Source organism: Coregonus lavaretus, assembly GCF_964263955.1.
Source record: "Coregonus lavaretus genome assembly, contig: HAP1_SCAFFOLD_2335, whole genome shotgun sequence".
Taxonomy (NCBI): domain Eukaryota; kingdom Metazoa; phylum Chordata; class Actinopteri; order Salmoniformes; family Salmonidae; genus Coregonus; species Coregonus lavaretus.
The window spans coordinates 1,392-18,471 of record NW_028161529.1 but is presented as its reverse complement, the minus strand read 5'-3'; the positions used below and the strand labels follow the sequence as shown (position 1 = coordinate 18,471).

The 17,080-nt window shown below is 43.1% G+C and overlaps 1 protein-coding gene across 1 annotated transcript in view; it reads left to right on the top strand.

Annotated features, from left to right (window-relative positions):
- LOC311120453 (centrosomal protein of 104 kDa-like) overlaps positions 1-11,935 on the top strand; it is a gene marked incomplete at its 3' end in the record, with an annotated part of 33,991 nt that extends 22,056 nt beyond the window's left edge. Inside the window, exons 12-19 of the mRNA XM_084195044.1 lie at positions 3,729-3,902; positions 6,154-6,330; positions 9,846-10,046; positions 10,482-10,577; positions 10,876-10,957; positions 11,183-11,258; positions 11,471-11,579; positions 11,797-11,935. Coding sequence (XP_084051170.1) covers positions 3,729-3,902; positions 6,154-6,330; positions 9,846-10,046; positions 10,482-10,577; positions 10,876-10,957; positions 11,183-11,258; positions 11,471-11,579; positions 11,797-11,935 — 1,054 coding nt within the window. The remainder of the gene's footprint in view (positions 1-3,728; positions 3,903-6,153; positions 6,331-9,845; positions 10,047-10,481; positions 10,578-10,875; positions 10,958-11,182; positions 11,259-11,470; positions 11,580-11,796) is intronic.
- Positions 11,936-17,080: the final 5,145 nt, after the last annotated feature.

The following is a 17,080-nucleotide window of genomic DNA, read 5'->3' as shown; positions in this document are numbered from 1 at the left end:
ATCCCTGATGTCCTTACACAGCTCTCTGGTCTTGGCCATTGTGGAGAGGTTGGAGTCTGTTTGATTGAGTGTGTGGACAGGTGTCTTTTATACAGGTAACGAGTTCAAACAGGTGCAGTTAATACAGGTAATGAGTGGAGAACAGGAGGGCTTCTTAAAGAAAAACTAACAGGTCTGTGAGAGCCGGAATTCTTACTGGTTGGTAGGTGATCAAATACTTATGTTATGCAATAAAATGCAAATTAATTACTTAAAAATCAATGTGATTCAACAATGTGATTTTCTGGATTTTTGTTTTAGATTCCGTCTCTCACAGTTGAAGTGTACCTATGATAAAAATTACAGACCTCTACATGCTTTGTAAGTAGGAAAACCTGCAAAATCGGCAGTGTATCAAATACTTGTTCTCCCCACTGTATATATATATATATATATATATATATATATATATATATATATATATATATATATATATATATATATATATATATATATATATATATATATATATATATATATATATATATATATATATATATACAGTGGGGAAAAAAAGTATTTAGTCAGCCACCAACTGTGCAAGTTCTCCCACTTAAAAAGATGAGAGAGGCCTGTAATTTTCATCATAGGTACACGTCAACTATGACAGACAAAATGAGAAAAGAAAAATCCAGAAAATCGAATTGTAGGATTTTTAATGAATTTATTTGCAAATTATGGTGGAAAATAAGTATTTGGTCACCTACAAACAAGCAAGATTTCTGGCTCTCACAGACCTGTAACTTATTCATTAAGAGGCTCCTCTGTCCTCCACTCGTTACCTGTATTAATGGCACCTGTTTGAACTTGTTATCAGTATAAAATACACCTGTCCACAACCTCAAACAGTCACACTCCAAACTCCACTATGGCCAAGACCAAAGAGCTGTCAAAGGACACCAGAAACAAAATTGTAGACCTGCACCAGGCTGGGAAGACTGAATCTGCAATAGGTAAGCAGCTTGGTTTGAAGAAATCAACTGTGGGAGCAATTATTAGGAAATGGAAGACATACAAGACCACTGATAATCTCCCTCGATCTGGGGCTCCACGCAAGATCTCACCCCGTGGGGTCAAAATGATCACAAGAACGGTGAGCAAAAATCCCAGAACCACACGGGGGGACCTAGTGAATGACCTGCATAGAGCTGGGACCAAAGTAACAAAGCCTACCATCAGTAACACACTACGCCGCCAGGGACTCAAATCCTGCAGTGGCAGACGTGTCCCCCTGCTTAAGCCAGTACATGTCCAGGCCCGTCTGAAGTTTGCTAGAGTGCATTTGGATAATCCAGAAGAGGATTGGGAGAATGTCATATGGTCAGATGAAACCAAAATAGAACTTTTTGGTAAAAACTCAACTTGTCGTGTTTGGAGGACAAAGTTGCATCCAAAGAACACCATACCTACTGTGAAGCATGGGGGTGGAAACATCATGCTTTGGGGCTGTTTTTCTGCAAAGGGACCAGGACGACTGATCCGTGTAAAGGAAAGAATGAATGGGGCCAAGTATCGTGAGATTTTGAGTGAAAACCTCCTTCCATCAGCAAGGGCATTGAAGATGAAACGTGGCTGGGTCTTTCAGCATGACAATGATCCCAAACACACCGCCCGGAATACGAAGGAGTGGCTTTGTAAGAAGCATTTCAAGGTCCTGGAGTGGCCTAGCCAGTCTCCAGATCTCAACCCCATAGAAAATCTTTGGAGGGAGTTGAAAGTCCGTGTTGCCCAGCGACAGCCCCAAAACATCACTGCTCTAGAGGAGATCTGCATGGAGGAATGGGCCAAAATACCAGCAACAGTGTGTGAAAACCTTGTGAAGACTTACAGAAAACGTTTGACCTGTGTCATTGCCAACAAAGGGTATATAACAAAGTATTGAGAAACTTTTGTTATTGACCAAATACTTATTTTCCACCATAATTTGCAAATAAATGCATTAAAAATCCTACAATGTGATTTTCTGGAGAAAGAAATTCTCATTTTGTCTGTCATAGTTGATGTGTACCTATGATGAAAATTACAGGCCTCTCTCATCTTTTTAAGTGGGAGAACTTGCACAATTGGTGGCTGACTAAAAACTTTTTTTACCCACTGTATATATATATATATAGTGAGGGAAAAATGTATTTGATCCCCTGCTTATTTTGTACATTTGCCCACTGACAAAGACATGATCCGTCTATAATTTTAATGGTAGGTTTATTTGAACAGTGAGAGACAGAATAACAACAACAAAAATCCAGAAAAACGCATGTCAAAAATGTTATAAATTGATTTGCATTTTAATGAGGGAAATAAGTATTTGACCCCTCTGCAAAACATGACTTAGCAAAACCCTTCTTGTTAATCACAGAGGTCAGACGTTTCTTGTAGTTGGCCACCAGGTTTGCACACATCTCAGGAGGGATTTTGTCCCACTCCTCTTTGCAGATCTTCTCCAACTTTCAGCTCCCTCCACAGATTTTCTATGGGATTAAGGTCTGGAGACTGGCTAGGCCACTCCAGGACCTTAATGTGCTTCTTCTTGAGCCACTCCTTTGTTGCCTTGGCCGTGTGTTTTGGGTCATTGTCATGCTGGAATACCCTTCCATGACCCATTTTCAATGCCCTGGCTGAGGGAAGGAGGTTCTCACCCAAGATTTAATGGTACATGGCTCCGTCCATTGTCCCTTTGATGCGGTGTAGTTGTCCTGTCCCCTTAGCAGAAAAACACCCCCAAAGCATAATGTTTCCACCTCCATGTTTGACGGTGGGGATGGTGTTCTTGGGGTCATAGGCAGCATTCCTCAATAGTCGCCATGCTGGTAACGTTTTGGGGGGATCAATTGTTTATTGATTTTCAATAAACAACGAATGGGCAGACATATAATACACAAAAACACAAACAACAAAACAGAAAGGAGGGAGGCAACCACTTAAGTTACAGTAAGTAAGTGAGTAAGTAGCCTTGTCCAAGCCAGAATAGCTCATAGGTCAGGAACCTATCTCTTGTTTTTGTTGTGTGAGGCAGCTTAAAGTACAAGTACACCCCCTGGACAGGATGCTAGTCTCTCTATGCTGAGTACTAAGCAGAGAGGGATTGGGTCCACCGGGTTTCCAACCCCCAACCTTCCAATCTCAGGGAGGACACTCAGCCACTGAGTTGACTAATGTTATACAAACAAAAATAAACCTAGAGTAAGTACAGCTCAGTAAGTACAGCACAGCTCCCGCTCAGCCCAGTCAAAACTGTTCGCTGCTCTGGCACCCCAATGGTGGAACAAGCTTCCTCACGACGCCAGGACAGCGGAGTCACTCACCACCTTCCGGAGACATTTGAAACCCCACCTCTTTAAGGAATACCTGGGATAGGATAAAGTATTCCTTCTAACCCCCCCCCCCCCCCCCCCCCCCCCCAAATTGTAAAGTGGTTATCCCACTGGCTATAGGGTGAACGCACCAATTTGTGAGTCGCTCTGGCTAAGAGCGTCTGCTAAATGACGTTAATGTGCCCTTGAGCAAGGCACTTAACCCTAATTGCTCCTGTAAGTCGCTCTGGTTAAGAGCGTCTGCTAAATGACTAAAATGTAAAAATGTAAATGTAAGTAACCATGTTTAATAGGACATTACAGAATGTTGTAATGAGATTACATTTTGTTTACTTCTAATGGATGTGTGTTTGTTGATGGTCCTGTCCTGTCCTGTAGGTGTTCCAGGCATCTCTGAAGCTGCTGCAGCTGCTGCTGACCCAGCTGATCCCAGGCCAGGCCCTGGGCAGAGCCGAGATGGCCCACTGTGTGGAGCAGACCTGGCCCAACCTACTCTCCAGGACCGGGGACTCGGCCACCAGACTACGGGCCATGGCCACAGCTTTCATCCAGGTGGGTTGAGTTAGATCAGGGATGGGCAACTTTGATGGGGGTGGGGGGGCCACAAAAAAATCTGAACACCATCCCCACCGTCAAAATCTGAACAGTTGCTTGCGGGTCTGCGTACTCACATACATACCCCCCCCCCCCCCCCCCCCTCCCACCCCCACACACACACACACACACACACACACATTGTGAGCAAAACATTTTAGTGGCCCCCCTCTTGACAGCGGAGAGACATCTTTTAAGTTTTACAGTAGATTCCGTGCAATTCTACACATTTTGCCATGGGGTATAGAGAAAATGTTGCCGTTTTATAACTAATTTCATGCAATTCTACTCATTTTGCTATGGGGCAGAGAGGAATGTTTGCAGTTTAATATGATATCTGAGTGAGACTGACTAACAAAATCAATGGGGGCCCCCTAGACGGTAAATCGACCAAGATAACAAGTTTAGATAGCTGGCCGCTAAACTAACTTGGCAATCTAAAAAATGTTAGCTGACATGGGGTAATTGACTGACTATCAGTGACTGACATACAAAGAGAAAAACTGCTGATGCACAACCAAATTTAGAAATTGCACCTTATGTATTTTACTGTACTAACTCGCAACAGTAAGTTGAGACCCCGGGGGAGGGTGATTGATCCGAGGGCATTCAAAAGGGGGGCTGCGGGCCGCATGCCGCCAGTTGCCCATCCCTGAGTTAGGCTTTGTGGCAAGCGTGCCCTCTTATCTATTTTAGCCTGGGCAGCATCATTGAGGGCTTCAGCCAGGTGGGTTGCTTCTCTATGGATGCACTTATCGTGCCCTGGACATATTCCCAACCTGGTCCCCTTCATTTGCAGACCTAATTTCTTGCTAGGCCTATATTGCTATAGTAGTACGCTCCTAACCTACACTGTGATAGAAGGCCATTGTGTGGCGGGCGTTTAGACACAAAATGTCTGCTGGCGATCACCCAGGTGGGAACTACATGTTGGTAGTTGTGGATGAGATTAGTTAGGGAATATTGCTATACAATCCGTTACCATTCCATTACAAACGTCTCATTGACTGCATGCCACCTACACCCGCGCCCGATCTAGAATGTTTAGACATGTAGCTAACATATACTGTAGCTCTGTTTGGATGAAGAGCTGGAGGTGTTGTAGCTGTTTTCATGCTTTACCCAAACTCTCCAACAAGCTCCATTTTGTACTAGAAATGTTGGGGCCCTACAGGGAAACGGAGGGACTGTGTGTGTGTGTGTGTGTGTGTGTGTGTGTGTGTGCAAAACAGTATTGGCCTTGTTCTATATAAACAACAATGGATACACAAATTAAACTATTTATTTTATTTTAGTAGTAGCATAAAAATACACAGAGCATGAAAGGGTCATCAGGTCCATTCTAGGAGCAACAATACGTCCTTATTCATTATGCATTCATCTCACTTTCCCAGAACATTCTTGTGACCAAAACATTGGTAGGGTACTGTAGGTTAGCATGCAATGACCTTTAAAGGCCCTTTACACATTATAGAACTTTAGCACAATATTTCCTTAAAGACTCTGTCTGACTATGCACCTTTTAAAGATAATAGCGAACAAAGAGGTTGTGTCCAACTGAGTGTTCTTGGAAAGTTCTGAGTTTGTATTGTAGCTTTTCATGAATGGGCTTTGCCAACATAAAAATGACGCTTATGATTTAAGCATATGCAATTTAGATGGTGCCCACATTGATCGTGTTCTTACATATCTGGATAGACGGTAAACTGTCTTTTAAAAAGCATATTGATGAGTTAGGTTATTTAATAAACTCCAGTACTGTGGTCCTCTGTAGCTCAATTGGTAGAGCATGGCGCTTGTAACGCCAGCGTAGTGGGTTCGATCCCCGGGACCACCCATACGTAAAAATGTATGCACACATGACTGTAAGTCGCTTTGGATAAAAGCGTCTGCTAAATGGCATATTATTATTATTATTATTACTTTTCTATGGAGCAATTGTTGTGCCTAAGGTCCGCATTCTAGAAAATGTTAAATGTATCAATATCATGTTAGTATAGAGAAAAACATGTTGATGTTTTTTAGCATGAAACATGATTGAAGGGCAATCATGAACCTTTTTCATATTCACTTCTGTCATCTCCAAGGACTGAGCACCCATTCTGGGGTTTATTAAATCTTCAAATTCCTGGTTGTAGCTCCTGCTTCTCTACTACTACCTCCTGGTTTCAAAATGGCTGCCTTGTCTCTTCCTCTCGCTCCTGTGCAGGACATGGCCTTGTTTAAAGAGGTGCGGGCCCTGCAATTGGTCCCTGGGGAGCTGGTGAAGCCCATTAAGTCCAACATCCCCACACGGCAGGCCCTGAGCAGGGCTAAGCTACTGGAGAAGCTGCTGGGAGAATTGGGCACAGACAACTCAGGCTTCACTCTGGACAACGTCATGAAGGTAAACACCTAAGGCAGCCATGATTTTTTTACTCCCACTCCTGGAGGGTTGCAATGTGTGCAGGCTTTTTTTTTTTTAAGAACAGTGGTCATCCATTCCCCTTTCATATTTGTTTATTTATTGTATAATTCAGAATGGTCTAGAGTCAGCAACACTACCACTGCACCAGACTCTGGCACGTTTATTCAGGCTTTTGAGCATTGTCGTCACCCTAGTGCCACTTGCTGTCACATGTTTCTGGGCTCAGGCCTAGATTGGAAGAAGAATCTGCTGTTCCAGTATCCAAGCTCTGGAGAAGCAGTGAATGAAGACGCCCCAGAAGTCAATCAACACACTCCAGAGTAAACATATACTTTAGGCCTCAACTTATCTTGACTGTTGTCTATTTCTATGCAGTTCTACATCTATATCATCTTAAGTTGATCAGTGGAATTGAAGGATGAGAGAGGATGGCCAAATAGTTGATGTCTGGGTTTTGCATCAGTCACCCTAATTCACTCAATTCAAATAGGCGTTAGTTACCTCTGGTCAGTTGGGGGAATGCTGTCATTAGTGACTGACACAGCTCTCTCTCTCTCTCTCTCTCTCTCTCTCTCTCTCTCTCTCTCTCTCTCTGGACAGAATATAATATTTTAGCTATCATATACAATATAGCCTTCACATAAGGCTCAGAAGCATACGCACATATGCAGAAATATGCATTCCACAAATAAAACCACCAAATAAATAAATACTTACAAATAATAACAATCATATCATGGCATATACAGTACATGCTTTTTTTCCCTGAATGGCAAGAAGCAGTACCCAATGAACATAGGGAATAGTTTGTGTTTTCTCCATATAAACCAGGGCTCTCCAACCCTGTTCCTGGAGAGCTACCCTCCTGTAGATTTTCACTCCAACCGTAATCTAGTGCACCTGATTCTAATAATTAGCTAGTTGATAAGCTGAATCTGGTTCGTTACAACTGGGGTTGGAGCGAAAACCTACAGGAGGGTAGCTCTCCAGGAACAGGGTTGGAGAGCCGTGATATAGACAAATGTTAATGAGACAACCGGTTCATTATCTTCTTTCTTGCATGCATCAAAGGTTACTGTACCACATTTATTTTCCCTCTCTGTTTTTTCATATTTAGGTAAGTATAGCTATGTTTGGTAGGAATCCAGGAGCCAGGTTTTCTGAGTGAGTAGGCCTCGTCCCCTTCGTTCCACCTCAGTGCAGGGATGTACTTGAGGAATTTCTTAGAGAGCATAAACAGGCCTGGGAAGAAGACAGACCCAGCGGCTAGGATGGTCAACATGGTCCCACGCATTTGTCTGTGTGGCAAAGTTCAGCAGGTAATCTGGTTTTTGAGATTTCTCTCCCCTATCGAGATTCTGCAGTTGGGTCAGCAGCCTGTCAACTCGTTTCCTGGAGAAAGCGATTAGCGAAGTCCCGGGGGTGCCCACTTGGATAATGTATGCTCTGTCTCTGTCTCTGTCTCTCTCTGTCTGTCTGTCTGTCTCTGTCTCGCTCTCTCTGTGTATGTGTCTCTTCACTTCCAACAGTGACCTAGTATCTATGTGTCAACTATCCAAGTGTTGACAGAGTGTGCAGTGTGATTGTCTGTCCTTTCTAGTTTACGTCAGACTTCTTTTGACCGGCCTCTGCTTCACCGCTGGCTTTATGGTAGGCGGGAGCACATTGTTAAGTTCTGCACCGGAGTCCCTCTCTCAAGTTGAAGAGCCACAGACGGTACTCTCCTCGGTGGCCTGTGTTTGCATGTTTGTTTGTGCGTGCTTGCAGACAGCTAGCAAATGCACCGACTCCTTTATGTCAGCTCCTTTCAATGTTTGCTGAGAACTTTTGGGGTAAGCGTTGCATTCGAAGGCAATAGTGGGAGGGCATTTCACTATACTGCTTGCTCGCTGCCTGAGACTGGAATTGGTTTCAGTTGAAAACTGTTGGTGTTCGTTGACAGCCCTTCATGGGTCTTGGCTTACCACTTGGCCTAAAAACACATAATACGTCAAACCCTGTGTATTCAGTCAGTGAGGTGTTGTATCAAAATCGGTCTCTCTGTCATAAACGTGAATTCCCAGACCCAATTTTCCAGTTTTGTCAACACACCTGATTGCTATTGTGAGATGATGGCTTCATGTCCATCCTCAGGCCTGTATCGTCTCACTGAACAATGGGGATTATGCAACTGAGCCGTACTGCTTGAGTTTCACACCTTCCTCCTCGGGCTCCCTCTCTCCTCTTACAGCGGACAGAGACTGATGGGCACAGCAAGGTAGCTTGGGACTACTATTGAATCTATAACAATAGAGTCTATAACAACTAGAAACAAACCTGAAGAGGTCTGGATTGTGCACCTTTTTGTGTCTGGCTCAAATATATTCGTTTAAGATAGTAGCCTATAGCTATAGCAAAATGTCCTAGTGTAATGCTTGCCACATTGACCACATTGGCACGAACCCTGAATTTGACTAAAATTCAATTAGTGGGTCTCAATGGGAATTGAGCCTACCATTTCCCCATTCTCTTTAGTGAGTATAATGAGCCTGCACCTAGGCAGGGTTCTCCAAAGAATGTAAGAGATCGCAGGAAATGGCAGTTACAGGTGTTAGAAAACGCAAAAATTTCTGAGGCCTCCCCCTGGCAGTACTCAGCAGCACCACCTTGTTAAAATGTCCTTGGGAGAACACTGCTAGTTTGCTCTTTGCCGAGTGCAGGGTCAGCCGGGTTATTCCCCCCTGGTCCGAGGACTGATACATTTCTCCCTTTCCCCTCCCGTTACCTGGGAGATGGAGCCGGAGCAAAGAGGTGATTGAATTTCCTGTAATTAAAATGAGAAGCAGAGAGAGACAACATAGAATAATGGCTGCCTGTCCCCAGCCCATTGACTCAGGGAGAGGAGAGGTGCCCTTTGTACAGTACACAGTTTACCTTTTGAGGTAAATGCTCTCTCTGAATGCTCTCTAGCCGATATGCTATGACGGCGATTGAGCTATCATTCTCACCAGACTATCGTAATATAATGACTGTTGGTTTAAACAAGCATTGATTAGTATCATGTTTCAATGAAATCTGTAGAATTTCCACTTATCAATCATATATGCAGGCTTTTTCATTCAGTCGAAATAACTGTAATTGATACATTTAGTTGTTTCATTCACTATCTGAGTGGTGCTAGCATGCTAGCTTCTTTTCGGACATGCAACTTCCTTTTGTATTTCATCCTCTGTACAGGTACATCATGCTAAACTCAGTATGTTGTAGCTTTTTTAGCATGCTACTGTATCCTCTTTTTGTTTTTGTTAAATTTCTGTAAAGGCTCTTAAGGGTGGTTTCCCAGACACAAATTAAGCCTTGTTCTGGACTAAAAAGCACTTTCAATGGAGATTCTCAATTTAAGGAGGATTTTATGTCCAAGATTAGACTTAGTCTGTTTCTGGTAAACCAGTATTTTTGTTTCCATTTCAGCTCTCTAAAGGCTCTTGTTCATCACCTCTGTGCCTCTGTGTCAGTTCTGTACAGGTGCGCTGCAGCACAGCGCGTCAGAGGTGAGAGAGACAGCCGTGCTCATCATCCTGGCCATGTACCGCCTGCACAAAAACGCCGTCCTCAGCTACCTCCCGGCCAACGATGCCGCCACACGCAAGAACGTGCTCTACAAGAACATATTTGACGGCTTCGCCAGGATCGATGGGCGGCCGGTGGAGTCCCAGGCAAGGCTCGGCCCATCTGTGTGTTTGAATGAGTTATGACGTAACGTTGGACAAGCTGTGATTCTGAACAAGTTCTCAGTTGTTTAGGGATGGGTGACAAGCTGCTTCTTTTCTGTTGCTTGTGTTCTCTCACCTCATTAGTCCCGTTAAGTAATGACCGTGCTACTATTAAGTAATGTTCCACTGCTAAAAGTCTGGCCATGTCTCCTTGGGTGAGTTAAGGACACATCGTCATCACTGCAGTGGAGACTGTCTACAAGGCTTCCAGACATGACTGGGCTATTAGAGAAGCCCGGGCAAACACAGAGAGAAGGAGGGGAAGAGAGAGGAGAAGAAGAACGACAGAGGGAGAGGAGAAAAGGAATGAGTGTGTGAGAGAGAGACTTATACAATTGCACTTAAGTGTGTCACTATGCTTCTTTCATTTTGTTTCAGACGTCAAAGAAGGGAGGCGCACAGCAGGAGGGGGAGAAGGAGAAGGAGGAGATCCACAGTCTTCAGGAGCAGCTGGCTGCCTTGAAGGAGATCAGTGTAGGTGGAGCTGTCATCACTGCACTATTACCTAATTTCCTTCAACAGGCCAGCGTGTCTGTGTCACTCCTCCTTGTTGTGCCCTCATTCCACTACCCTCATTCCACTGTACTGTATGTCCACAGTATAGACCACTGAAGTAAATAGAACACACACCTAATAGTCTCTATGGTATTGATTATTTCCAAAAGACAATTAATCATATGTACCATTGGTATGGATATAAGCACAGGTATATGGTTTTACAACACTTCTACTGTATCTCTGCAAGATGTTGAATTTGCAGTTTTTTTTTAAGGAGAAGGGCAATTCCAAAGTGGAAAAAGAGAAGGGAAATACCAAAGGACAGAAGAAAGAGGCTGTTAAAGCTGTAAAAACAGGTCTGTATGAACCCTATCCTCAACCACTGTTCACACGTACACTAACTTTGAAAAACCCACCTCAAATTCCACAAACGGTTTTGGCCAAACCCATTGTGGTTCACGTTTTTGTTTTTACGGTAGAATGCTGGTTGCACCACTTTGAGGCATTATTTTAGGGACTACAGTACACTGTCCCTCTAATTTGTAGTGACCTGTGAAAAAGGTGTCCCTGTTGCTTTCCAGGTGTCAAAACAGCTCCCCAAATCAACCCAGAAGATGCAGGAGATAACCAGTCTTCAGTTGTCAACAACTTGGATAAGTGAGTGTTGATGCACAGCAAAAGCAGAAAGGAAGCTACGAAACTGACTGAAATGCTGTAAAAATAGTCTAATACATAAAAGAATGGAAAACACCTAATTGGCAACATGGAATGCCTTTGAATTTTATGTTTCAGCCTGTGTATATTAATAATGTGTTTCAGTCTGTGTATTCTTAATGTTATAGCGTATGTATATTCTGAATTGGTTTCAGCCTCTGTATATTCTGCGGTGAAAAGGATGAGTCCTTCACTGAGGATGGATTGGACCTGCACTACTGGAAGCACTGTCCTATGTTGCACCGCTGTGACCAATGTAGACAGGTACACAAAGGCCAGTAGGGCCACTTCAAGTAACTCCTATCTATGAAATGACTCATTGAAGAAGGACCATAGAGTGGGGAACCTGGAGGAGCTTTGGGTGGAGTAAGCTTTGGGTGTAAGGATCTGACCGTGTAGTGCGTAGACACATTGAATTGTGGTTTTGTGTGTCCTTGTGTTGGAGACCAGTGTGTTTATTTGTGACTGACGTGTCTTTCAGGTGGTTGAGATAGCCAGCCTCTCAGAGCACCTGTTGGGGGAGTGTGAGAACAGGGCCAGGTTCAGCCAGTGCCCTCGCTGCTCAGAGGCTGTGCCCATGGACGAGCTCACCCGCCACACCCAGAGCCCTGCCTGCAACCGTAAGTCTCAACTTTCCTCTAGCACCGGCGAACTGCTAACTTTGCTAACTTTGCTAATAGCTAACCCTGCTAATAGCTAACCCTGCTAATAGCTAACCCTGCTAATAGCTAACCCTGCTAACAGCTAACCCTGCTAACTGCTTACCCTGCTAACTACTATCCCTGCTAACCTTGCCAACAGCTAACCCTGCCAAACGCTTGATCCAGCATCAGCCGCTGCTTGCCAGATTCCCTTCCCTCCTTTTAGTCTTTGTAAGCAAGTATATTCTTACAGCCAAAGATATTGAGTCTTTTGTGCTTGTGTTACTACATACACTCATCTACTCTTTCATTCATGCCTGCCCATTAACCCTCAGGGGCTCTTAACAGTTGGGGTGTCAAGTAAGCTCATCAAAACAGTACTTGTAAATGACTGGTAGAAAGGAAACATTATCACTGAGAGGTAACATCACTGCATGGAGTTTATATTGTGGCATTCAACCAAAATGTGGCCAATCAGTTTAATCTACAGCTTGAATAGTGCTGAATAAAATATATAGACAACATCCTTTTGGTTTGCGAGAGAATGGGAACATTTTTGTAAAACAATACCATGGCAGTGTTATTATTAGGGCTAGCACGGTAATTGTATAACTGTGTAACCAATGATTATGGATGAAGACCATGAATAAAAGAAAATAACCGTCATAACCGTTCTAATACTTTCATTTTATTGAATTTTTAAGCAGAGGTCCGTGTGGTGTTATGATTCTGAATGGTCAGATAGCTACCAACAATGACACGAAGCTGCCATGTGGGGAATCGTAAGTGGCTTGTTTTTGCTAAACAACCAACCCGTCTATACATTTTGTCCAGTTTGTAAAGATTCAAAAACTATGCTGAAATGAACTACCAAATGTAATTATTGGTGAGTATGGACATTTATAGACTGGTTGGTTGTTTAGCAACAAAACCGACGCGTAAGCAACTATGGGGCAAAACAGATTGGGTTGGCTTAGATTGTTGACAACATGTAAACTATATTTTGTGTCTGTTTATTGAAAACATAAATGCATTTGCACAATGAGCACTTGTTGTCTCTCAAATACATTGTTACAGTTGTTGGTTAGCTAGCAAGAAAATGTGAGCCATATTAGCATATACGTGACATCAGTCAAAACACCTCAAAACAAGACATGGTATCAATAACAAGATACAATGAGCTGAAACGAGCCACCTATGATTCCCCACATGGTAGCTTCTTGTCATTGTTGCTAGTTATCTGGCCATCCAGAATCACAGCATTTTTACATTTAAAAAATAAAAAATGTAGTCATTTAGCAGACGCTCTTATCCAGAGCGACTTACAGGAGCAATTAGGGTTAAGTGCCTTGCTCAAGGGCACATCGACAGGTTTTTCACCTAGTCGGCTTGGGGATTAGAACCAGCGACCTTTCGGTTACTGGCACAACGCTCTTAACCACTAAGCTACCTGCCGCCCTAACAACAACACACAGACTTATGCCTCATTAAAGAGTGCGCATTGTTTTCGTGACACTGTCAGCTAACCCGTCTATAAGTGAATGTAAATCTGAGAAAAAGTGATAAACCGAAGTTGAAATCCATGCTAGGCTAGCAAACGTACAGTACCAGTGAAAAGTTTGGACACACCTACTCATTCCAGAGTTTTTCTTTATTTTTACTATTTTCTACATTGTAGAATAATAATGAAGACATCAAAACTATGAAATAACACATATGGAATCATGTAGTAACCAAATAAGTAAAAAAAAAAATATATATATATATATATATATATATATATATATATATATATATATATATATATATATATATATATATATTTCACATTTTAGATTCTTCAAAGAAGCCACCCTTTGCCTTGATGACAGCTTTGCACACTTTTGGCATTCTCTCAACCAGCTTCACCTGGAATTCTTTTCCAACAGTCTTGAAGGAGTTCCCACATATGCTGAGCACTTGTTGGCTGCTTTTCCTTCACTCTGCGGTCCAAATCATCCCAAACCATCTCAATTGTGTTGAGGTCTGGTGATTGTGGAGGCCAGGTCATCTGATTCAGCACTCCATCACTCTCCTTCTTGGTCAGATAGCCCTTACACAGCCTGGAGGTGTGTTGGGTTATTGTCCTGTTGAAAAACAAATGATAGTCCCACTAAGCGCAAACCAGATAGGATGGCATATTGCTGTAGAGTGCTGTGGTAGCCATGCTGGTTAAGTGTGCCTTGAATTCTAAATAAATCACAGTATCACCAGCAAAGCACCATCACACCACCTCCTCCAAGCTTCACAGTGGGAACTACACATGCAGAGATAATCCGTTCACCTACTCTGCGTCTCACAAAGACACAGCGGTTGGAACCAAAAATCTCACATTTGGACTCATGAGACCAAAGGACAGATTTCCACCGGTCTAATGTCCATTGCTCGTGTTTCTTGGCCCAAGCAAGTCTCATCTTCTTATTGGTGTCCTTTAGTAGTGGTTTCTTTGCAGCAATTCGACCATGATGGCCTGATTCACGCAGTCTCCTCTGAACAGTTGATGTTGAGATGTCTGAACTCTGAAGCATTTATTTGGGCTGCAATTTCTGAGGCTGGTAACTCTAATGAACTTATCCTCTGCAGCAGAGATAACTCTGGGTCTTCCTTTCTTGTGGCGGTCCTCATGAGAGTCAGTTTCATCACAGCGCTTGATGGTTTTTGCAACTGCACTTGAAGAAACTTTCAAAGTTATTAATCTTACGGATTGACTGACCTTCATGTCTTAAAGTAATGATGGAATGTCGTTTCTCTTTGCTTATTTGAGCTGTTCTTGCCATAATATGGACTTGGTCTTTTACCAAATAGGGCTATCTTCTGTATACCAACCCTACCTTGTCACAACACAACTGATTGGCATTAAGAAGGAAATAATTTCCACAAATTAACTTTTAACAAGGCACACCTGTTAATTGAAATTATTTCCAGGTGACTACATCATGAAGCTGGTTGAGAGAATGCCAAGAGTGTGCAAAGCTGTCATCAAGGCAAAGGGTGGCTACTTTGAAGAATCTCAGATATAAAATATATTTGGATTTGTTTAACACTTTTTTGGTTACTACATGATTCAATACCCTTGAATGAGTAGGTGTGTCCGAACTTTTGACTGGTACTGTACAGTCGTGGTCAAAAGTTTTGATCGACACAAATACTAATTTTCACAAAGTCTGCTGCCTCAGTTTTGATGATGGCAATTTGCATATACTCCAGAATTTCATGAAGAGTGATCAGATTGCAATTAATTGCAAAATCCCTCTTTGCCATGAAAATGAACTTAATTCCAAAAAAAGATTTCCACTGCATTTCAGCCCTGCCACAAAAGGACCAGCTGCCATCATGTCAGTGACTCTCTCGTTAACACAAGTGAGAGTGTTGACGAGGACAAGGCTGGAGATCACTCTGTCATGATGATTGAGTTAGAATAACAGACTGGAAGCTTTAAAAGGAGGGTGGTGCTTGAAATCATTGTTCTTCCTCTGTTAACCATGGTTACCTGCAAGGAAACACGTGCCGTCATCATTGCTTTGCACAAAAAGGGCTTCACAGGCAAGGATATTGCTGCTAGTAAGATTGCACCTAAATCAACCATTTATCGGATCATCAAGAACTTCAAGGAGAGAGGTTCAATTGTTGTGAAGAAGGCGTCAGGGTGCCCAAGAAAGTCCAGCAAGCGCCAGGACCGTCTCCTAAAGTTGATTCAGCTGTGGGATCGGGGCACCACCAGTGCAGAGCTTGCTCAGGAACGGCAGCAGGCAGGTGTGAGTGCATCTGCACGCACAATGAGGCGAATACTTTTGGAGGATGGCCTGGTGTAAAGAAGGGCAGCAAAGAAGCCACTTCTCAAGGTAAAACATCAGGGACAGACTGATATTCTGCAAAAGGTACAGGGATTGGACTGCTGAGTACTGGGGTGAAGTCATTTGCGCTGATGAATCCCCTTTCCGATTGTTTGGGGCATCCGGAAAACATCTTGTCCGGAGAAGACAAGGTGGGCGCTACCATCAGTCCTGTATCATGCCAACAGTAAAGCATCCTGAGACCATTCATGTGTGGGGTTGCTTCTCAGCCAAGGGAGTGGGCTCACTCACAATTTTGCCTAAGAACACAGCCATGAATAAAGAATGGTACCAACACATCCTCCGAGAGCAACTTCTCCCAACTATCCAAGAACAGTTTGGTGACGAACAATGCTTTTTCCAGCATGATGGAGCACCTTGCCATAAGGCAGAAGTGATAACTAAGTGGCTCGGGGAACAAAACATCGACATTTTGGGTCCATGGCCAGGAAACTCCCCAGACCTTAATCCCATTGAGAACTTGTGGTCGATCCTCAAGAGGCAGGTGGACAAACAAAAAGGTGGGCAGAGCCAAGCACAAGCTAGCAAGATCCTGTTGGCGCGTTCTAGCAAATATTTGCATGGTTCAGTTAGGGAAAGCCTACTCTGTGCAGTGCGCGTGTGCAATACCTATATTCGCCCTTGCATGCCATCTAAACAACGCCATTTTTTAAAAACTTTGTCAAAGGGTAAAGTCTACAAAACTTAGTCCACTCTGTTCATAACAGATTATAGTTTTAAGAACAAAAAACTATATTGAGATTGATGAGAAAATGTGCAGAATGTCGGCCAAAATCCATCTCATTCCATCTTCTCCCACTGCCAGCCACTGGGCTTCCTCTCACTACCATATTTGGTAGTGAGTGGAAACGCCAAGCGGATGCTTCACATTTATACATCCGGTGAAATATCTGTCTCATTGTTCTATCTGTGCTGCAACTGTATGATGACTGCATGTTAAGACTTGTTTACTGCAGTTGCTAGGCAACGGAAAGCATTGTGCTGCTGCTGTTGATGGAAGCAGCGCAGCAGACATAAGTGGTGGGCCGAAGTCTGAGAACGTGAAGTTGATCGATCCCTGGGAGGAGCTGATTATTATTTTTTTGGTATATGACAGTCAAACATTCTTATGATGACTATAAAATGTGTTGCCACCCTCAATTCTTGCACATTTTCTCATACTGTCTGCTCAGGCAAATTTGCCAAACTAGTAAACTTGGAACCAATCAGAATTTCCGTACATACCCCTCGC